This window comes from Thunnus thynnus, chromosome 15 (genome assembly GCF_963924715.1).
Source record: "Thunnus thynnus chromosome 15, fThuThy2.1, whole genome shotgun sequence".
In the NCBI taxonomy this organism is placed as follows: domain Eukaryota; kingdom Metazoa; phylum Chordata; class Actinopteri; order Scombriformes; family Scombridae; genus Thunnus; species Thunnus thynnus.
The window spans coordinates 8,188,621-8,212,147 of record NC_089531.1 but is presented as its reverse complement, the minus strand read 5'-3'; the positions used below and the strand labels follow the sequence as shown (position 1 = coordinate 8,212,147).

Below are 23,527 nucleotides of genomic sequence, written 5' to 3'. Positions count from 1 at the left end.
TGTGGGGTCTCCAGGGAATTCTTTTGGAGACGTATCTCTTTAAGATGATGTATAGTTTCTCTTTTCATGTTCCTCTTTTGAGTTCCTCTTTGGTTGCTAGATCTGCCTCCAGCTTGTTAATTGTTACTTTGGTGTTTCGTAACTTGCGTTTAACTTCCAGAGGCTGAAAACATGATCGCTATTATTAGTCTTTGGAGCCGTCTCTAGACAAACTAACGTGACTAAACCCTTGTAATGAAGGAACATGTGACCCAGTGCAACAGTTTGCCTAATTGACGTGTTTTTTAATAGTTCTTGGGCAACAATGGAGGTCTACAGCACAGAGGAATAAGATCAGTTAGGCTTTAGATACACACACAATACTTGTAAGTAGATCAAGTCATTGTTGGTTTGGCTCCAAACATGAGATTTGTTAACAATAAGAAAAATGTAGAAAATCGCCAGCCTTATCCTTTTAGCCATTTTCTGAAACACTGTCAGAGCTCTGTGAACACTAAGAGCAATCACCACACCATTTTCTACTGAGCACTCAAAACTTTTCTTATTATTAAATAAATTATTATTGTAATTTCTTATTGAGACTTACACACACAAACCAAATAATAAAGTCAAACAGCCTCTATAGCCAACTGAATAAACTCATGTCATACAAACACCGTTTTCAACTGTGTATTTACTGTCACGGTTCACCTTTCTGTCATGTCCCCTAATGACAGTAAGTATATATGTAACAGTGATGTAAAAAAAGACAATACATAAATGAAAGTACAGTAAAAACAAAGGCCTCAGTACAGAAATGCATGTGCATAAGTAAGTATTTATTTAAAAAGAAACATTGTAAATGTCCTCCAGCAAAATATTTTTGTCATGGTGTAACCCTCCCCTCCATATCACATGGGAATCCCTGAGATACTCTGTAAACTACATTTAACATGTGATAAGCTGCACTAAAACGGCAATGTTCATTTGTTATTATATTCTTGAAATATATGTCACATGTATATTTGAAAAGTTTGGACAGTTTTCTGCATACAATGAACATTTTGATATACACGTCTAGAGTAGAGACACTAACTCAATGCATCACTGGATCATCTGAACATATTTGGACTCATATATTTGAAACAACAAACAAGAAATGTGAATACAGTTGTTAGTAAATGAACTGCAGGTTTTAGAATAGCACACTGTGTTGTAAGAATCATGATTTTTATTTGATAATTGTGCCAAAGCAACTGATAAAAACTGTAAATAGTCTGAGAAGTCTGAGCTCAACTGGATTTCAGAAACATATAACCCTACTAAATCCTTTTTCTGCTTGTTTCTCACAAATACGTCTCTGAGGCACGTCACAGGATTTATCAAACCAACAGTTCAGATCTTCAGGTCCTCCTTTCTCTCCCATCCTCACACAGTCCTCTCCTTCAGGATTTTCCTCCTCCCAATTGTCCGGCTCACGTTTTTGCCAGAAAGACAAACTAAAGGATGGAGAACAGAAAGACTTGGTTAAATAAAAACGAGTTGATTAGATTTTTGGATTTTTAGAAATGTTTTCACAACAATCAAACCTTGTGTTCAGTGGTGAGTCGTCCACCCAAAACCATTCGCCCTCTTTCTTTGAGTCTGTCAGTCCGATCCAGAACTTGTCCTCAGCATCGTTCATTTTGTCACTCAGTTTCTTTGTCAAGAATGTCTGAAGAGGAAAAGTTGATGAAATGATGATATGTAACATGACTTTTCTGTGCTGAGACACCATGTTAACTGATTCAGAAACATAAGGATGTGATAAAATGCACAAGAACACAGTCAGTGTGCTACATGAACCTGCTGCAGTGTTTTATACCTGCTCATCCCTGCTGTCTATCTTCACCAGGTCTCCTCCTTGACTTTGGCAGTCACGTCTGCTCTCTTCCCAGGATGAATTTGTGATGGAGAAATAATAGCACTTTCCTCCATATTGCTCCCAGTCTTTGTCACATTTCGGGCGTGAATCACCTTTAAAGAGATTACAGCAAGGAATTGAGTCAGGTGGAACAAATCACTGTTTATCTAACTTCTGTTACCTGTCAATCTATTATAGCTTCTATAATCATCATCAGAGGTTAAAAAAGTGTGAAGGAAGAATCCATCACTTACTTAGTTTTATTTCAGGAGGTTTTGGGCAGGAACGTGGCACCACCTTTTGAGTGAGATTGAGTGTCTCTGTTGAAAAAGAAGGGATAAAAAAAAATGTCATTTTCATCAATCTTATTTAGAAATCTTTCACACTACTCAAAAAAGTTGAGAATAATAATTGACAACAACTTGAAAATAAATTTATATCATCTAACTGGTCAGCTGAAATGAAAATATACTATAATCTAAAATGTGTAAAGTAACATTAAAGTTACATTTCAGTGTTGCATGAAAAATGTGGACAGAACCTTGTAGAAAGAGTCAAACTCAAACTCTTACCTGTGAAATTTTTCTCCAGATCTTTATACTTGGCTGTCAGTGTTTGGTACCTTTCTTCCAGTGATTGGTACTTTTTCTTGGTTTGCATGTGATCATGATCTATTTTTAAAACAAAAGTAGTCAGTAAAGCTTTAAACAGTCATTTTTGGGCAGGAAGGTGGCACCATCTTTCTAGAGAGTGTCTCTGTTGAAAAAGAAAGGATAAAAAAGAAATGTCACTTTCATCATTCTTATTTAGAAATGTTGCTCCCAGCCTCTCTGACATTTCAGGCATGAATCACCTTTGAAGAGATTCTCATGAAGACTTCAGTGAGGTTTAACAAGTTTATATTTGTGTAATTTGGGGGCAGCAGAAACTTTGAGGAGGAAGAGTTTGAATCTGAGAGCAGCTGAAACAATTAGAACAAATTAATGAACCTTCATAGATACAACATGCTGCCTTTGAGCAAGGCACCTACCTTGCAACTTACTGACACATTCAGTATGAACTGATGCAAAATGAATAATAAAATAGATCCCATCTGACTGACTGTATCTGTTGTTTGTGTTTGGGTCTGTTTGTAGTATTATTAGAGGGTGTAACAGCATCAGAGAACAAATGTGAAGGGAAAATGCATTACTTATTAGAGCCTGTCTGTTATGAAAATGATTTAGAAAATCAATTTCAGTTGTGTTAACAAAACTGTTCACACTATTGTCCACATAGAAAGAGCAATTACATTAAAATACATTAATAACTGGGATCATTGGCCTACTGACGTTAGGAGGACAATCCAATCTCCGCAGCTAAGATGTTGGCTCTCCACCGGCAACTTCCTCACACACTTACATCAACACAATGGCTGAACACATTTCTCAATGTGATCATTGTAGAGCTCTCAGTGGCTAGAATGCATGGTGCAAGTGAGAGAAGTGTTACACAATGGACAGGAGCCTATGATAAGGTCTGTCTGTCTTCTGTCTCTGTTTGATGCAGGTATGATGCTGTAACGTTTCAACTTATCCTGAGATCTGTATTTTATGTGTATTGGTTGTAATTTCATTGCTCTCCTTTGAGAAAATTAAAAAAGAAAACAACATTTTATGAGAAAAGAAGGATGACAATCCAAGTTAAATCCAAAACTTTGCATTTTAAGATGACATTTTTGTGTTAGATTTGTGGACAGTTTAAACCCAAACTCTGACAGTCTTACCATTGAGATGTCTTTGTACATCTTCGTACTTGGTTTTCAGCATTTGGAGACTTTCCTTGGTTTGCATGTTGACCATAGCTGATGGGGGGAAAGAAACACCTCTTTTTGTTAATCAATGCTTGATAATGAGCAATGATGACAATCTAGTTTCACTGAAAGACAAAACTCACTAATGTTACAGCTTTTCTCAGTAGCTTTGGTACAAATAACTCTATAATGATACATTTCATAACTCTTAAAAAATGAAATTCTTGAATTCACAGGTTTTCTAGCATCAGAGTATGCATTTATTGTTGCTTTTACACATTCAAAAGTACAATTATGTTAAGCGGATCACTCTGCTGTTTCATTAGAAACTTTGTTCCTTTTAGATGAGTTTATGTTCATTGTGTGAATCTTCACAGGCATTATTTTAAGTTACACAATTCACTGTAAATCTTGACTTTTGTATCAGAAGATTTCATGGGTCACATTCAGTTGGCTGTAAAGGATATTTGATTTTACTGTTGGGTTAGTGTATGTTAATGAGATTATGCATGTCTCCAAAATGAAAAAAAAAGACTGATTAGTATTGTTTGATTTAATAATTCATGCTTGCATGTTGTACACTCATAACAATTATTGAATTGTTAAATCAAGAGCACAAATTACTAATTTGAGATCACGAAATGATTAAATAAATGATTAAATCAAGTGCCCAAGTAATTATTTTTGTGGACTTGTTAAATAAAGGTTCCATCAATAGTGAAATAAGTGACCTGTGTGCATGTACTATAGAGGTAAAGGGACTCTGGTCATAAATCCTTCGACATTTAACTGTCTTGACCTGAGCAAAGACAATAAGAAACATCACTTGCTGGCAGAGAAGCACTGATTGATGAAGTTACTTTGACAATAAAGATAAATATCTTGAGTTGGTCTTTTGCTGGACAGTTGAAGTGCAGCACAGTATAAAATGATGTGGTGATTTATTTCTTAGTGTTTTGAGAACTGCAACATTGTTTCAGAAAATGTGCTTTAAGCAACTGAGAAAAACTGTAAATGAGGTGATTAAAGTTTTTCAGCTAAGTTTAGTTATTTTAGATCAGCCACCTGATTGTTCTAAAAGTAAAACTACATTGATAAAACTGTACAAACTTACAGACACGATAAATAACAATGAGAGTGGCAACCAAAAGAGCGCTGAGAACCAGCAGGGCCACTCTCTCTGATGTGACCTTTGACCCTCCTTTTGACACTGCATGTTGTTGGGAGTCAAGAGCTTCACCTGTTACAGTTAGAAGAGACTGAGATGTAAATTAGACTTGAGTTTGGGTACAGAGTATTGACACAATAACATGCACACCTGTACAATATAATGCAGCCAGACTTAAAGGACAGGTTCCCAAGTCTCCCAGTCAGGAGCCCAAATGAACATTGAAACATGTTTTTCTTGCTGTAATCATTTCTCCTGTTCATACTGACCATAAAAAGATCCCTTCATAATACATTTACAATGTAAGCGATGGGGGACAAAATCCACAGTCCTCCTTCTGTGCAAAAATGTATTTAAAACTTTATCTGAAGCTAATATGAAGCTTCAATCATCCAAATGAGTCAAAACAAGTAGATATCTTTCAACGTTACAGTCTTTTTAGTGGCAAAGTTCCTCTTTTTGTTATTATACTTCCACCGCAACTCAACAAGGAAACACAAAGAGAGAATTTGATGCTAAAAAGACTGTAAATGTGGCAGATATCCACTTGATATGACTAACTCAGACTGCTGAAGCCTCATATAAGCAGATAAACATTTCCATAAATGTTTGCACAAAACAAGGATTGTAGATTTTGGCCCCACTTACATTGTAAACATATTTAGAAAGGATCTTATAATAACCAGTATGAACAGGAGGAATGATTAAAGTGAGCAAAACCTGTTTCAATGTTCATTTGAAAACTGACTGTTGTTTTAAGACAGACTTGAAAAACTGGGAACCCGTCCTTTAAAACCTCTCTGACATAATCTCCACAGAAACAGAATATTATGAGGTAGCATTTTTTTGCTATTAGAGGATCACACAAATGTTCATATTACTGTACCTGCAGAAACCTTAATGTTGAATTATTTGCAATTTTGGATTTTCATCTTTTCATAGTCCAAAAATCTCTTATTAATAAAATATTATTGAAGCCACATGACCACGACAGCTAAGACGTGGTCCTCTGAACTGGGCACTTATTGTGTTTGCTACATGCATTGACATATGAATATATAGCAAATATAACAACAAACATATAATTGATAGAGAAAAATAACACTTTATATGAGTACTGCTATCGCTATAAGAACATGTAAACATGGTTACAAACCTTATTTGGAAATAATTTCATTGATTCATTGATTTCAACATCAGAGGTAAACAAGGCCAGTATTTATGCAACTGCTACTAGTAAACTTTTGAACTTAAGTGAAAGATAAAAGTAAAAATCCTTCACTTTTACTCAAACTAAAGAATAAAAACTATTTATCACCTTTTAATATCTTTTGACTTAAAAACACTCCTGGTTGCATACAAATAACAATCAGCAAGACAAGTAATTTACCAAAAGGTAAAGAGACCTTCAGACTTGATACTTTGTGTGTCAGATAACTTAAAGTTCTTCAAAAATAATCTTCATGGCCACTTCCTCATTTGTTATCTGCCTTCCTATCTTCACTCCTTTAATGGTATAATTGTAGATCTCCTCACAGCCAGTGCCTTTCTTTCTTTCTTTCTTTTTATTTTTCTGTTTTTCTTTGTTGACTGGCAGGTAACAGTTAAAAAAAACAGGAGAGATTTAAAAGGAGAACAAGATGGCATGTACAAATAAAGCTGCACAAACACGGTCTGATTAAAAACTTAAAGTTACATTATATTTGCCATAAGGTTTGGTCAAACTTGGAAGTATGTCTATATGTCATTCAGGCAGCTGAAGCCTGTGTGACGAAGCTCTTCTGCTGCGGTTGAAGCAGTAAAACAGGCCTACTTCCTCAATTATAATCCAAAGTACACTAAATACAAATACGACTTTACCTCAAACAATTCAATTAGCATATCTGTAAATATACCTCAAATTTATATGGAAAAAAAATCTAATGAATTTGAGAATTCTGAAGTTGCAGAAAATTTCATCAACTTAAAAGTGGTCATCAAGAGGATCTTACAGGACGAATGACATGTGATTAACTGGTAAAGAAATTTAACGACAAACTTGGCTTACTTTGTAAAAACATGAAATACTTTGCTAATTTTAATATAAATTTATAGGATACAACGCTGAAGATGGTTTCAAGCACATTAAGATAACATGAGGGTGCAGTCTTTTAGAGGAAGAATACAAGTTTTTCTCTTGGAAAAATAACAATTTTGTTTAGACTGGTGGCTGTTTGCCTGATGATGACCTCTGGGGTCTGACTGTAGGGTCAGAGGTCATCGTTCCCCTCCGAGTAGATTTACCACCACCTCCATTTCTAGTTTTTACCTTCTGTGTGACTCATCATGCAGAGTTTTCAAGATCCTGACTTCAGAGTAAAGGGTGACAGTCACTGAGGAAGCTTTCTCTGCAACAAAAGAACACAACACTAAACTGCTGTTGGGTCCTTTTGAAATAATCTGTGAAGATAAAATTTCCATTTATTCTGTAAAAGTTCATATTTTACTCAAGTTATAACATAAAGACACCTTGTGGAAGTATTCGGTATCTTTTTGAAAAGCTTTGGCATAGATAGATAGATAGACAGATAGATAAATAGATAGATAGATAGATCATTGTATTTAAGACTCACCATTGACCTTTCTCCACTGCTCTCTCTTTAGGGTTGTGAGCTTCCACATTAATCTCTGGTATTTCACCGCTGTGTGAAAAACTTCCTGTTACCCAAAAATGTTTTCATTGTTATCAAACCTTGTGTTCAGTGATGAGTCATCCACCCAAAACCATTTCCTCTGAGTCTGTCAGTCTGACCCAGAACTTGTCCCCTTCATAGTTCATTTTGTCACTCAGTTTCTTCTCCAAGACTGTCTGAAGAGGAAAAGTTGATGAAAATGATGATATGTAACATGACTTTTCTGTGCTGAGACACCATGTTAACTGCTTCACAATCACAAATATGTGATAAAATACACAAGAACAGAGTCAGTGCTCTACATGAACCTGCTGCAGTGTTTTATACCTGCTCATCCCTGCTGTCTATCTTCACCAGGTCTCCTCCATGACATTCGGCAGAGATGTCTGCTCTCTTCCCAGGATGAATAATTGGTGGAGAAATAATAACACTTTCCTCTAAATTGCTCCCAGACTTTGTCACATTTCAGGCCTTGAATCATCTTTAACAACAACTTAACAACAAACATATAGTTGATACACAAAAATAACACTTTATATGAGTACTGCTATCACTATAAGAACATGTAAACATGGTTACAAACCTTATTTAGAGATAATTTAATTTGATTGATTTCAACATCAGAGGTAAACAAGGCCAGTATTTATCCAACTGCTAGGAGTAAACTTTTGAACTTAAGTGTAAGATTAAAGTAAAAATCCTTCACTTTTACTCCTACTCACAAATTTAAACACATAATATGTAATTTCAGCCACTGGGGGTCTCTCAATCAAAACAATAACAAAAGACGGAGTGTGATGACGGTGTGAAGTAGCGTGGGATCATGGGAGTTGTTGTCTTCATTGTTAAACAACAAGCTCCTCCGGGATAGGATTACTCCAGTGTTCATCGTTCCATCGTTCAGGATGACGCCATTGACAGGCGGCCAAATGAAACGGTCCGTTACCTTGATTAAAATTACTGATTTCACTGCGTTTGAAAATTGTTGGAAACATTTGGGATAATGTAAGTACACAACTCAACAAAACATATAACATAGGTCTAGTTGTTGTTAAACATGTTAATGTGGAATAGTTACATATTATAGCTTTAAGAATAAAAACTATTTATCTACTTTTAACTTCTTTTGCCTTAAAAACACTCCTGGTTGCATACAAATAACAATCAGCAAGACAAGTAATTTAGCAAAAGGTAAAGAGACAGTTAAGAAAAACAGGAGAGATTTAACAGGAGAATGAGATGACGTACAAATAAAGCTGCACAAACATGGTCTGATTAAAAACTTAAAGTTAGATTATATTGGCCATAAGGTTTGGTCAAACTTTGAAGTATGTCTATATTTCATTCACAGCAGCTGAAGCCTGTGTGACGAACCTCTTCTGCTGCTGTTAAAGCAGTAAAACAGGCCTACTTCCTCAATTATAATCCAAAGTACACTAAATACAAATACAACTTTACCTCAAACAAATAGCATATCTGTAAATATACCTCAAATTTATATGGAAAAAAAATCTGATGTATTTGAGAATTCTGAAGTTGCAGAAAATTTCATCAACTTAAAAGTGGTCATCAAGAGGATCTTACAGGACGAATGACGTGTGATTAACTGGTAAAGAAGTTAAACCACAAACTTGGCTTACTTTGTAAAAACAGGAAATACTTATTTATAGGATACAACGCTGAAGATGGTTTCAAGCGTATTAAGATAACATGAGGGTGCAGTCTTTTAGAAGAAGAATACATGTTTTTCTCTTGGAAAAACAACAATTTTGTTTAGACTGGTGGCTGTTTGCCTGATGATGACCTCTGGGGTCTGACTGTAGGGGTCAGAGGTCATCGTTCCCCTCCCAGTAGATTAACCACCACCTCCATTTCTAGTTTTTACCTTCTGTGTGACTCATCATGCAGAGTTTTCAAGATCCTGACTTCAGAGTAAAGGGTGACAGTCACTGAGGAAGCTTTCTCTGCAACAAAAGAACACAACACTAAACTGCTGTTGGGTCCTTTTGAAATAATTGGTGTAACTGCGGAAGATAAAATTTCCATTTATTCTGTAAAAGTTCATATTTTACTCAAGTTATAACAAATGAAAACACCTTGTGGAAGTATTTAGTACCTTTCTGAAAAGCTTTGGCATGGATGGATAGATGGGTGGATGGATATATATATAGACAGAATTGTATTTAAGACTCACCATTGACCTTTCCCCGTATCATTGGTTCTGTCCCAGTCTGGCTCTATGTCCCTCCACCAGTCCACCAGATGCCCTCGGACTTTTTCCCAGTTTGTTGAACTGGACTGAGTGGCAGTAGGCCCTGCAGGTTGACACTGAAGTTTGCTTTGACACTTATCTTAAGGAAAAGTGACTGAAGACTGTAGCTTGCTACACACTGACCCTCATAGATATTATGTGCAAAAGTGAACTGAAACTGAGAGCAACAGTTGTCTTTCAGTCCTATTTTTATTGTTACATGCAGGCCACTCCTCTTGACAAACTTGTTGTTTGATGTTTATGTCAACAGCAATGTATGTTTGAGTTCTTTAAGGATGCTAAGGTTGTCAATGTTACGTTGAGGTGTTTGTGCTGTTTCTGCTCAGTGTGACTTGTGTATTTAAGTTATATTCATGTGTATGCTGTGTTTTTAGTTTTCAGTTTGCCCTGTGTTTGTCCTCCTGTGTTCCCAGCCTGCTTTTCCCTCCACTCTTCCCTCTTCACCTGCCCTGCATCATCCTCATTAGCCCTGCCCTTTTCCCAGTATCTTCCATGAGGAGTCTCCAAAAGGAGGCGTGGTCCCCATGGCTCCTGATACTCCTGGACTCTCTCAGCAGTCCAGTGCCACAGAGTTTCTGTTACTCAGCGTAACTACTGAGGTCCAGTCTGTCTTTGCTGAGCTGCAGCAACAAAGTGAACAACAGAACATCATAAGAAATGATTCTGCACACTGACTGGCATAGCTTAACCAAATATACATTAAAATAACTTAAGTACAGAAGTAACACCTCTCCTACTCAGTCCAGTCTTCATCAAACAGAGAAAGAGTCTGAGAGCATCTGGTGGACTGGTGGACAACGGCAACCAATGAATATAGAGTCAGACTCTCTAGAGCAGGGGTCGGCAACCCGCGGCTCTTTCAATTCTCTGCCCTGGCTCCATGTGGCTTTGAAACAAAATATCAATAAATAATGGCTATTTAATTTATTTTATTTTATTTTATTTAGTTGTTTTATTTTAATGTAATATTTGTTATTTTGGAGAGTTAGGTGATCTTGTAATATAAAAATAAAACGTGTTTTAATATTTTGTCGGTCGAAATATACGTCACCTGCCGGGCCGTTGCCGGGCAACAGGTAAGTGCATTTTTTTGAGCTGTCTACCCCGGTAAGCTAACGATGGAAAAATCCAAAAAAGAGAAAGATTTCTAATGAAAATAGAACTTTTAATGCTTCATGGACAGATTTATTTGCTTTTACTGTTGACGAGAATGGTTCACCTGTTTGCTTAATATGTGGGGAAAAATTGGTGAACAACAACAAATGAAACCTTGAGAGACATTTCCAAAACAAACACTCAGCTTTCGCTGAAAAATACCCAACTGGAGATGATCGAAAAAGAACAGTTTCGGAACTGCTGCGGAAAACTGACCAGAGCAAAAACACTTTAAAGAGGTGGATGAAGTCTACAAATTCATGCACTTCGGTTAGTTTTGTGGCAGCTCAGGAGATCACCAGGCACGGGAAGCCGTTGAACATGCTGCCTCTGATCTCCTTTGAGGTACATCGTACATCCACACAGGTTGGAGTTTTGCATAACATATCTTAAAACTATCTTAATGACCTGTAAGGCAGATTTATGATTAAAAATACTCCTGACCTTAATGACAGTGCCGAGTGTAACGGGGGGTTATATTAGCCTCACAGTTTATAATACCCCCGTTAAGTTTGTTTTATATCGCTGATAATAGTGACAGCCTACAGTCTCTGCGTTGTGTTGTGATGATGATGATGGTGGACTAACGGCTGACAGTTAGTAACATCAGTTGACTCCAACGAAGACACCCAGACAGCTCCGATGTCGATTCAATGATGTCTGTTTATTGCTTACAAGCACTTTGGGATCTGGGGGATACAAGCCCGCTCTCAGTAAAACTATTTAACATAAATAAAATCATAATCAAAGGAAACTTACAATACTAATAAATGATTTCTGTGACGAAGCTTAATAACCGTTAAATAACAAATTACAGGGCCAACGGTCTAACCTTGACCAGGATCAAAAACTCACTATATTACAGATTACACAGACAAACTATTGATACTGATGAATCAGTTCACATAGATAATCACTCTGAATGTCAATATAATTATAATTAGTAATAAAGTCTATCTCAGGTCAGCTATACATTATTGTTTACAGGTTTCCATTTAATAGTCACACACTCACCTGGACGATGCAAGCCCGGTCTGACTTGTTCCCCCGGTGATGGGCTTTATAGCTGCATCGTTACCTTGGATACTATGTAGCCAAGTATTAAATATTAAATATAAAATAACAGCATAAAATAATGAAAATAACACAAATATGTACACCTTACAACTATTAAATAAAGGTAAAATTACTGACAAAATTCTATTCCATATTAAAAGATTTTGCTGTTAGACATAGTGACCATTTAAAGCACAACTAATGTATTTAATGTAACATGCAAGAGGCGTATGTTACATGAGCATATCACTATTATATCTGCAAAATATTAAATTCTTAAAAATAACTTTAAAAAAATCATTGTACATATGGCAGAATAGTAAAGCATTTAGTCAGTCTGTAATGGCAGACAGGTTGTCCATAACATAGTTGACAAACTAACTAGCAAAAATATGTTTTCCCTTAAAATATCAAAAAAGTTGTTAATGTTGAATGAATGAATATTTTAACTTAAACCACTGATTGTTTTATTGAGAAAACACAATACTTTTGTACGTTTTTGTTTGTGTGAAATAGGTAGCCCTAATTAGATATTCACTCATAAGTGTAACTATAAGTGGTGTAATCGTCATTTTAAGGATCAAACAGATTTTGCGGCTCCAGGTGTGTTTTATTTGGTGGGAAATGGGCTCAAATGGCTCTTTGTACGCTGAAGGTTGCTGACCCCTGCTCTAGAGTCTCAAGAGTCAGTAACAAAACATTTCATATTCATGAACACAAATTTAGAAGTACAGCAGATGTGGACGTACTGCCCCCTTCTGGATGTATCTCTACTGTGACTCTTTGCTTGCAGAATATTTTTTTTTAATCTCTGTTTTTATTGCTTTGGTCTTTTTTTTTTTTTTTTTTACCTTTTTTATATATTCAGTTGCAAGTTTCTTTAGTTACAACATATTCTACAGCAGGAAAAGAAAGAACTGGAGCAGGAGAACACAACAAATAAGACAGTTGAAATGAGATAATAATGCATTTTTACTGCCATGCAGACCCCTTTAAAAACAATGTGTCAGATTATATTTAGCACAAAGGTGTTCAATCACTGTCTGTCATCTATTACATGTGATTCCTTCCTTTGTGGAGCATCTTCAAGAAACTACATTTTACTACATTCAACACAGTGAAGCTACACACAGCTTCACTGTGTTGAATGATGTGTGTGCAGAGTTTGTATTCAGGGGGAAAAGTCTCTCTGTGCTCACCTAAAATCTGAGTATAAGGTGTGTATCTACAAGCATGATTTGTGATATCACACTACCACTACCACTAGTTTGGGAAACCAATCGTGGTCCAGTATGAAACTTAAACAAGTGTGATGTGGAAACTTGAAACCTGCAGCACACAAACACTGAGAATGGACTTTTCAGTGGATTATGAGATATCTTGTGTCCAGCAGTTAAACTTTCAAGATGAAAAATATTTACATATTCAAAGATTTCCCAGTGAAAGGAGTGGATGTAATCTATCAAACAAGAGTCAACTTAAATCTGCATTCATCTTTTTGGCCCCCTGGGGGCAGCAGAACAAAAAGTGAAGAGGATATTAAAGGACTGGTTCACATTTTTTAAAGTCTGTCTGAAAACAACAGTCAGATGCCCGAATGAACAGTGAAAGAGGTTCTCAGTAATCTGTAATCATTCCTCCTGTTCATACTGGCTGTTTAAAGATCCCCTTCAACTGTGCTTTCAATGTAAGTGATGGGGGCCAAAATCCACAGTGTGTCCACACAGTCATTTTGTGTGAAAATTCATTTAATAATCATGTGGAGCTTATATGAGGCGTCAGCAGTCTGAGTTAGTCATATCAAGTGGATATGTGCCCCAACCTGCTGTATTCAACCTTTACCGGAAGTGTGTTTAAGTGGCTGCAGAGCTGTGCACCTACACGCATAGTGACAGCAGAAGAAGTCACACTGAATGATATTTATACATGTTTATGTGAAACATGAACATGTATTGATATTCTTGGCTTTTTGCTCTGTCCTGCTGAATGTCCATGTCTATTACAGGCCATATCCTGTCATTTCCCTACAATTAAAATGCTGTCAGGAACCATTAAAGAGAAGCACAGAGAATATTTCATTCCTCACCTCCTCCTGTGATGTTCATTCTGTCTGAAAGGAGCTTTAATCTTGTTTATATCATAACTTAGAAACATAATATTTGATAAGAGAGCCTCTACTTTCTAACATTCCCAGTATAAAGTCATATATTTGTAGTGATATGTTCTTACTTATGGAGGCAGACACTGTCAAATTTTTTTTTATTTGAATTTTAATCAGGTATTTTGTTCAATTCGGGGGCAATTCAGAGTTTCCAATCAGCCTAACCTGCATGTATTAGTGTTGTTGGAGGAAACTGGAGTGCTGGGAGAAAAGCCACACAGACACGAGGAGAACACGCAAACTCCACACAGAAATAAGCAGCTGGTCAGGTGGAAGTGTTTCTGTGAGGCTGCAGTGCTGATAACTGAGCCAATGTGCCGCCCTGAAGAGGGAAGGAGGTTAGGAAAGATAGAGGGAGGACTGGAGAGAGGGTAGGGGTGAGGGAGGAAAGGAGGGGGGATAGAGAGAGGGAGATGGAGGGAGGGTGGAGAGGTGAAGGGGGGAGGAAGAGGGAGCTACTGCTGTCCAGCCTGTGCTGAACAACCAGCAGCTTCCTCCACGTTACTGTCACTGTCACACTTCTTCTTCTACATCCAGCTCCAAAAAGCTTTTTTTCTTCTCAGTCTTCTCCTCTTTTTCTGTCTGTTTATTTTCTTTCTTTTCCTTCTTTGTTTTTTCCTCCTCTGTCTGTCTGTCTGACTTCATCCAGATCAGTTTCGGTCTTCGCCTTCTTCTTGTGAGACCAGGAACATCTGAACATCTTCTTCTTTTTCAAATTTCCTCCAGTTTCTTCTTCTCCTCCTCCATCTGTTTAACTCTGGCCTCCCAGGTCTCTTCTTTCTCAGCCAGCTCCTTTGTGAGTTTCTCCTCCAGAGCTGAGTTTCTCCTCCAGAGCGTCACACTTGTTTTGCCAAGTTTTCTGGCTCTGGAGGAGTTCAGTCTCTTTGCTGCTCAGCTGGATGGAGATCTCCGTCAGCCTCTTGGACAGATTCTTCTTCTCTTTCCTGAGCGTCAGGATTTCAGTGTCTCTCTGGTTTAGAGGCTCTTCCAGCTACTTCACCTTTTTCTGCCACTTATCCTGAATCTGCAGCTTCACCTGGAGCGTTTCATCTCTCAGCTCCGAGGCCGCTACTTTGCCTGCCTCCCATCCTGCTGTCATGGAGGTGTACTCCTCCTTCCAGAAGCGCTCCATTTGTGGGGTCTCCAGGGCATTCTTTTGGAGACATATCTCTTTAAGATGATGTATAGTTTCTCTTTTCATGTTCCTGTTTTGAGTTCCTCATTGGTTGCTAGATCTGCCTCCAGCTTGTTAATTGTTACTTTGGTGTTCCGTAACTTGCGTTTAACTTCCGGAGGCTGAAAACATGATCGCTGTTATTAGTCTTTGGAGCCGTCTCTAGACAAACTAACGTGACCAAACCCTTGTAATGAAGGAACATGTGACCCAGTGCAACAGTTTGCCTAATTGACATGTTTTTTAATCATTTTTGGGCAACAATGGAGGTCTACAGCACAGAGGAATAAGATCAATTAGGCTTTAGATACACACACAATACTTGTAAGTAGATCAATTCATTGTTGGTTTGGTCAAATAGCCTCTACAGCCAACTGAATAAACTCATGTCATACAAACACCGTTTTCAACTGTGTATTTACTGTCACGGTTCACCTTTCTGTCATGTCCCCCTAATGACAGTAAGTATATATGTAACAGTGATGTAAAAAAAGACAATACATAAATGAAAGTACAGTAAAAACAAAGGCCTCAGTACAGAAATGCATGTGCATAAGTAAGTATTTATTTAAAAAGAAACATTGTAAATGTCCTCCAGCAAAATATTTTTGTCATGGTGTAACCCTCCCCTCCATATCACATGGGAATCCCTGAGATACTCTGTAAACTACATTTAACATGTGATAAGCTGCACTAAAACGGCAATGTTCATTTGTTTTATATTCTTGAAATATATGTCACATGTATGTTTGAAAAGTTTGGACAGTTTTCTGCATACAATGAACATTTTGATATACACGTCTAGAGTAGAGACACTAACTCAATGCATCACTGGATCATCTGAACATATTTGGACTCATATATTTGAAACGACAAACAAGAAACGTGAATACAGTTGTGAGAAAATGAACTGCAGGTTTTAGAATAACACACTGTGTTGTAAGAATCATGATTTTTATTTGATAATTGTGCCAAAGTAACTGATGAAAACTGTAAATAGTCTGAGAAGTCTGAGCTCAACTGGATTTCAGAAACACATAACCCTACTAAATCCAGTTTAATGCTTGTTTCTCACAAATACTTCTTTGAAGCACGTCACAGGATTTATCAAACCAACAGTTCAGATCTTCAGTTTCTCCTTTCTCTCCCATCCTCACACAGTCCTCTCCTTCAGGATTTTCCCCGCCCCAATTGTCCGGCTCATCTTTGCTCCAGAAAGACAAACTAAAGGATGGAGAACAGAAAGACTTGGTTAAATAAAAACGAGTTGATTAGATTTTTTGATTTTTAGAAATGTTTTCACAACAATCAAACCTTGTGTTCAGCGGTGAGTCATCCACCCAAAACCATTCGCCCTCTTTCTTTGAGTCTGTCAGTCCGATCCAGAACCTGTCCTCATGATAGTTCATTTTGTCACTCAGTTCCTTTGTCAAGAATATCTGAAGAGGAAAAGTTGAAATGATGATATGTAACATGACTTTTCTGTGCTGAGACACCATGTTAACTGCTTCAGAAACATAAGGATGTGATAAAATGCACGAGAACACAGTCAGTGTGCTACATGAACCTGCTGCAGTGTTTTATACCTGCTCATCCCTGCTGTCTATCTTCACCAGGTCTCCTCCTTGACTTTGGCAGTAACGTCTGCTCTCTTCCCAGGATGAAATTATGATGGAGAAATAATAGCACTTTCCTCCATGTTGCTCCCAGTCTTCGTCACATTTCAGGCATGAATCATCTTTGAAGAGATTACAGCAAGGAATTGAGTCAGGTGGAACAAATCACTGTTTATCTAACTTTTGTTACCTGTCAATCTATTATAGCCTCTATAATCATCATCAGAAGTTACAAACGTGTGAAGGAAGAATCCATCACTTACTTGGTTTTATTTCAGGAGGTTGTAGGCAGGAAGGTGGCACCATCTTTCTAGAGAGTGTCTCTGTTGAAAAAGAAAGGATAAAAAAGAAATGTCACTTTCATCATTCTTATTTAGAAATGTTGCTCCCAGCCTCTCTGACATTTCAGGCATGAATCACCTTTGAAGAGATTCTCATGAAGACTTCAGTGAGGTCTAACAAGTTTATATTTGTGTAATTTGGGGGCAGCAGAAACTTTGAGGAGGAAGAGTTTGAATCTGAGAGCAGCTGAAACAATTAGAACAAATTAATGAACCTTCATAGATACAACATGCTGCCTTTGAGCAAGGCACCTACCTTGCAACTTACTGACGCATTCAGTATGAACCGATGCAAAATAAATAATAAAATAGATCCCATCTGACTGACTGTATCTGTCGTTTGTGTTTGGGTCTGTTTGTAGTATTATTAGAGGGTGTAACAGCATCAGAGAACAAATGTGAAGGGAAAATGCATTACTTATTAGAGCCTGTCTGTTATGAAAATGATTTAGAAAATCAATTTCAGTTGTGTTAACAAAACTGTTCACACTATTGTCAACATAGAAAGAGCAATTACATTAAAATACATTAATAACTGGGATCATTGGCCTACTGAAGTTAGGAGGACAATCCAAGCTCCACAGCTAAGAGGATGTTGGCTCTCCACCGGCAACTTCCTCACACACTTACATGAACACAATGGCTAAACACATTTCTCAATGTGATCATTGTAGAGCTCTCAGTGGCTAGAATGCATGGTGCAAGTGAGAGAAGTGTTACACAATGGACAGGAGCCTATGATAAGGTCTGTCTGTCTTCTGTCTCTGTTTGATGCAGGTATGATGCTGTAACGTTTCAACTTATCCTGAGATCTGTATTTTATGTGTATTGGTTGTAATTTCATTGCTCTCCTTTGAGAAAATTAAAAAAGAAAACAACATTTTATGACAAAAGAAGGATGAGTTAAATCCAAAACTTCACATTTTAAGATGACATTTTTGTGTTAGATTTGTGGACAGTTTCAAACCCAAATTCTGACAGTCTTACCATTGAGATGTCTTTGTACATCTTCGTACTTGGTTTTCAGCATTTGGAGACTTTCCTTGGTTTGCATGTTGACCATGGCTGATGGAGGAAAAGAAACATTTCTTTTTCTTAATCAGTGCTTGATAATGAGCAATGATGACAATCTAGTTTCACTGAAAAACAAAACCCACTAATACAGCTTTTCTCAGTAGCTTTGGCACAAATGAATATCAGAATTCTCAAAAATGAAATTCTCAAATCCACAGGTTTTAATTTTTTTTAAATTTAATAATTCATGCTTGCATGTTGTACACCCAGAACAATTATTGAATTATTAAATTGAGAGTACAAATTACTAGTGTGAGATAATTAATAATTTAATAAATTATTAAATAAGTGCTTATTTTTGTGGACTTGTTAAATACAGGTTCCATCAATAGTGAAATAAGTGACCTGTGTGCATGTACTATAGAGGTAAAGGGACTCTGGTCATAAATCCTTCAACATTTAACTGTCTTGACCTGAGCAAAGACAATAAGAAACATCACTTGCTGGCAGAGAAGCACTGATTGATGAAGTTACTTTGACAATAAAGATAAATATCTTGAGTTGGTCTTTTGCTGGACAGTTGAAGTGCAGCACAGTATAAAATGATGTGGTGATTTATTTCTTAGTGTTTTGAGAACTGCAACATTGTTTCAGAAAATGTCCTTTAAGCAACTGAGAAAAACTATAAATGAGGTGATTAAAGTTTTTCAGGGAAGTTTAGTTATTTTAGATCAGCCACCTGATTGTTCTAAAAGTAAAACTACATTGATAAAACTGTACAAACTTACAGACACGATAAATAACAATGAGAGCGGCAACCAAAAGAGCGCTGAGAACCAGCAGGGCCACTCTCTCTGATGTGACCTTTGACCCTCCTTTTGACACTGCATGTTGTTGGGAGTCAAGAGCTTCACCTGTTACAGTTAGAAGAGACTGAGATGTAAATTAGACTTGAGTTTGGGTACAGAGTATTGACACAACAACATGCACACCTGTACAATATAATGCAGCCAGACTTAATGGAGGATTTTTCAAGTGTGTCTTAAAACAACAGTCAGGAGCCCAAATGAACATTGAAACATGTTTTTCTTGCTGTAATCATTTCTCCTGTTCATACTGACCATTAGAAGATCCCTTCATAATGAACTTACAATGTAAGCGATGGGAGACAAAATCCACAGTCCTCCTTCTGTGCAAAAATGTATTTAAAACTTTATCTGAAGCTAATATGAAGCTTCAGTCATCCAAATGAGTCAAATCAAGTAGATATCTTTCAACGTTACAGTCTTTTTAGTGGCAAAGTTCCTCTTTTTGTTACTATACTTCCATATACTATACTACTTTGTTACTATACTCAACAAGGAAACACAAAGAGGGAATTTGATGCTAAAAAGACTGTAAATGTGGCAGATATCCACTTGATATGACTAACTCAGACTGCTGAAGCCTCATATAAGCAGATAAACATTTCCATAAATGTTTGCACAAAACAAGGACTGTAGATTTTGACTCCACTTACACTGCAAGCATATTTAGAAAGGATCTTATAATAACCAGTAAGAACAGGAGGAATGATTAAAGTGAGCAAAACCTGTTTCAATGTTCATTTGAAAACTGACTGTTGTTTTAAGACAGACTTGAAAAACTGGGAACCCGTCCTTTAAAACCTCTCTGACATAATCTCCACAGAAACAGAATATTATAAGGTAGCATTTTTTTGCAGGACTGTTGTATTAGAGGATCACACAGATGTTCATATTACTGCACCTGCAGAAACCTTAATGTTGAATTATTTTTGTCTGCAATTTTGGATTTTCATCTTTTCATAGTCCAAAAATCTCTTATAAATAAAATATTATTGAAGCCGAATGACCACGACAGCCAAGACGTGGTCCTCTGAGCTGGGTATTTATTGTGTTTGCTACATGCATTGACATATGAATATATAGCAAAAATAACAACAAACATATAATTGATAGAGAAAAATAACACTTTATATGAGTACTGCTATCGCTATAAGAACATGTAAACATGGTTACAAACCTTATTTGGAAATAATTTCATTGATTCATTGATTTCAACATCAGAGGTAAACAAGGCCAGTATTTATGCAACTGCTACTAGTAAACTTTTGAACTTAAGTGAAAGATAAAAGTAAAAATCCTTCACTTTTAATCCTACTCACAAACTAAAGAATAAAAACTATTTATCTACTTTTAACTTCTTTTGCCTTAAAAACACTCCTGGTTGCATACAAATAACAATCAGCGAGACAAGAAATTTACCAAAAGGTAAAGAGACCTTCAGACTTGATACTTTGTGTGTCAGATAACTTATAGTTCCTCAAAAATATTCTTCATGGCCACTTCCTCATTTGTTATCTGCCTTCCTGTCTTCACTCCTTTAATGGTATAATTGTGGATCTCCTCACACCCAGTGCCTGCCTTTCTTTATTTCTATTTTTCTGTTTTTCTTTGTTGACTGGCAGGAAACAGTTAAAAAAAACAGGAGAGATTAAACAAGAGATGACATGTACAAATAAAGCTGCACAAACACGGTCTGATTAAAAACTCTTAAAGTTACATTATATATTTGCCATAAGGTTTGGTCAAACCTGGAAGTATGTCTATATTTCATTCAGGCAGCTGAAGCCTGTGTGACGAACCTCTTCTGCTGCTGATGAAGCAGTAAAACAGGCCTACTTCCTAAGTATAATCCAAAGTACACTAAATACAAATACGACTTTACCTCAAACAATTTAATTAGCATATCTGTAAATATAGCTCAAATTTATATGGAAAAAAAAATCTGATGAATTTGAGAAGTTGCAGAAAACAGTTTCTTCAGTTTAAAACTGGTCATCAAGAGGATCTTGCAACACGAATAACGTGTGATTAACTGGTAAAGAAGTTTAACCACAAACTTGGTTTACTTTGTAAAAACATGAAATACTTTGCTAATTTTAATATAAATTTATAGGATACAACGCTGGAGCTGGTTTCAAGCACATTAAGATAACATGAGGATGCAGTCTTTTAGAGGAAGAATACATGTTTTTCTCTTGGAAAAACAACAATTTTGTTTAGACTGGTGGCTGTTTGCCTGATGATGACCTCTGGGGTCTGACTGTAGGGGTTGGAGGTCATCGTTCCCCTCCAAGTAGATTAACCACCACCTCCATTTCTAGTTTTTACCTTCTGTGTGACTCATCATGCAGAGTTTTCAAGATCCTGACTTCAGCGTAAAGGGTGACAGTCACTGAGGAAGCTTTCTCTGCAACAAAAGAACACAACAATAAACTGCTGTTGGGTCCTTTTGAAATAATCTGTGAAGATAAAATTTCCATTTATTCTGTAAATGTTAATATTTTATTCAAGTTATAACATAAAAACACCTTGTGGAAGTATTCGGTATCTTTTTGAAAAGCTTTGGCATGCATAGATAGATAGATAGATAGATAGATAGAGCATTATATTGTATGACTCACCATTGACCTTTCTCCACTGCTCTCTCTTTAGGGTTGTGAGCTTCCACATTAATCTCTGGTATTTCACCACTGTGTGAAAAACTTCCTGTTACCCAAAAATGTTTTCACTGTAATCAAACCTTGTGTTCAGTGATGAGTCATCCACCCAAAACCATTTCCTCTGAGTCTGTCAGTCTGACCCAGAACTTGTCCTCTTCATAGTTCATTTTGTCACTCAGTTTCTTCTCCAAGACTGTCTGAAGAGGAAAAGTTGATGAAAATGATGATATGTAACATGACTTTTCTGTGCTGAGACACCATGTTAACTGCTTCACAATCACACATATGTGATAAAATACAAAAGAACAGAGTCAGTGCTCTACATGAACCTGCTGCAGTGTTTTATACCTGCTCCTTCATGCTGTCTATCTTCACCAGGTCTCCTCCATGACTTTCGGCAGAGATGTCTGCTCTCTTCCCAGGATGAATAATTGGTGGAGAAATTATAACACTTTCCTCTAAATTGCTCCCAGACTTTGTCACATTTCAGGCCTTGAATCATCTTTAACAATTTAACAACAAACATATAGTTGATACACAACAATAACACTTTATATGAGTACTGCTATCACTATAAGAACATGTAAACATGGTTACAAACTTTTTACTTTGGAAATAATTTAATTTGATTGATTTCGACATCAGAGGTAAACAAGGCCAGTATTTATCCAACTGCTAATAGTAAACTTTTGAACTTAAGTGTAAGATTAAAGTAAAAATCCTTGACTTTTACTCCTACTCACAAATTTAAACACATAATATGTAATTTCAGCCACTGGGAGTCTCTCAATCAAAACAATAACAAAAGACGGAGTCCGATGACGGTGTGAAGTAGCGTGGGATCATGGGAGTTGCAGTTTAGTGTTGTGATGTGTCCGGTCTGACTTGTTCCCCCGGTGATGGGCTTTATAGCTGCATCGTTACCTTGGATACTATGTAGCCAAGTATTAAATATTAGATATAACATAACAGCATAAAATAATGAAAATAACACAAATATGTGCACCTTACAAATATTAAATAAAGGTAAAATTACTGACAAAATTCTACTCTATATTAAAAGATTTTGCTGTTAGACATAATGACCATTTAAAGCACAACTAATGTATTTAATGTAACATGCAAGACGTGTATGTCACATGAGCATATCACTATTATATCTGCAAAATATTAAATTCTTAAAAAATAACTTTAAAAAAATCATTGTACATATGGCAGAATAGTAAAGCATTTAGTCAGTCTGTAATGGCAGACAGGTTGTCCATAACATAGTTGACTAACTAACTAGCAAAAATATGTTTTCCCTTAAAATATCAAAAAAGCTGTTAATGTTGAATGAATGAATATTTTAACTTAAACCACTGATTGTTTTATTGAGAAAACACAATACATTTGTACGTTTTTGTTTATGCGAAATATGCACCCCTAATTAGATATTCACTCATAAGTGTAACTATAAGTGGTGTAATCGTCATTTTAGGGATCAAACAGATTTTGCGGCTCCAGGTGTGTTTTATTTGGTGGGAAATGGGCTCAAATGGCTCTTTGTACGCTGAAGGTTGCTGACCCCTGCTCTAGAGTCTCAAGAGTCAGTAACAAAACATTTCATATTCATGAACACAAATTTAGAAGTACAGCAGATGTGGACGTACTGCCCCCTTCTGGATGTATCTTTACTGTGAATCTTTGCTTGCAGAA

At 36.6% G+C, this 23,527-nt stretch overlaps 3 protein-coding genes and 1 long non-coding RNA gene across 7 annotated transcripts in view; all 4 read right to left on the bottom strand.

Moving 5' to 3' along the window:
* Positions 1–797: 797 nt before the first annotated feature.
* On the bottom strand, positions 798–7,554 carry LOC137198401 (CD209 antigen-like protein C). 4 transcript variants are annotated; one of them, XM_067612235.1, is made up of 9 exons: positions 7,455–7,554; positions 7,151–7,229; positions 4,789–4,914; positions 3,648–3,725; positions 2,455–2,553; positions 2,137–2,202; positions 1,844–1,995; positions 1,569–1,693; positions 798–1,478 (listed from the first exon to the last, which is right to left on the bottom strand). In XM_067612235.1, exons 2-9 carry the CDS (start codon positions 7,167–7,169, stop codon positions 1,283–1,285), a joined length of 861 nt encoding a protein of 286 aa, XP_067468336.1. In that variant the 5' UTR covers positions 7,170–7,229; positions 7,455–7,554; the 3' UTR covers positions 798–1,282. The 4 variants fall into 4 exon arrangements, with proteins under 4 accessions (XP_067468336.1, XP_067468338.1, XP_067468337.1 ...); XM_067612237.1 differs by lacking the exon at positions 7,455–7,554 and adding an exon at positions 6,249–6,432 and having other exon boundaries at positions 7,151–7,230; XM_067612236.1 differs by lacking the exon at positions 3,648–3,725.
* A 1,838-nt stretch (positions 7,555–9,392) lies between these two features.
* Positions 9,393–9,885, bottom strand: LOC137198409 (uncharacterized). Its single transcript, XR_010931640.1, has 2 exons — positions 9,709–9,885; positions 9,393–9,478 (listed from the first exon to the last, which is right to left on the bottom strand). It is a non-coding gene; the product is annotated as an uncharacterized lncRNA (long non-coding RNA).
* A 5,990-nt stretch (positions 9,886–15,875) lies between these two features.
* On the bottom strand, positions 15,876–18,346 carry LOC137198408 (CD209 antigen-like protein E). Its single transcript, XM_067612252.1, has 5 exons — positions 18,277–18,346; positions 17,212–17,271; positions 16,919–17,070; positions 16,647–16,771; positions 15,876–16,556 (listed from the first exon to the last, which is right to left on the bottom strand). The coding sequence occupies exons 1-5, from the start codon at positions 18,341–18,343 to the stop codon at positions 16,379–16,381; spliced, it is 582 nt and encodes a 193-aa protein (XP_067468353.1). The 5' UTR covers positions 18,344–18,346; the 3' UTR covers positions 15,876–16,378.
* Positions 15,876–23,527, bottom strand: part of LOC137198400 (C-type lectin domain family 4 member D-like) — a 56,225-nt gene continuing 48,573 nt past the window's right edge. The window contains exon 10 of the transcript XR_010931638.1: positions 15,876–16,172. The gene's annotated coding sequence lies outside the window, so the exon portion shown is untranslated. The remainder of the gene's footprint in view (positions 16,173–23,527) is intronic.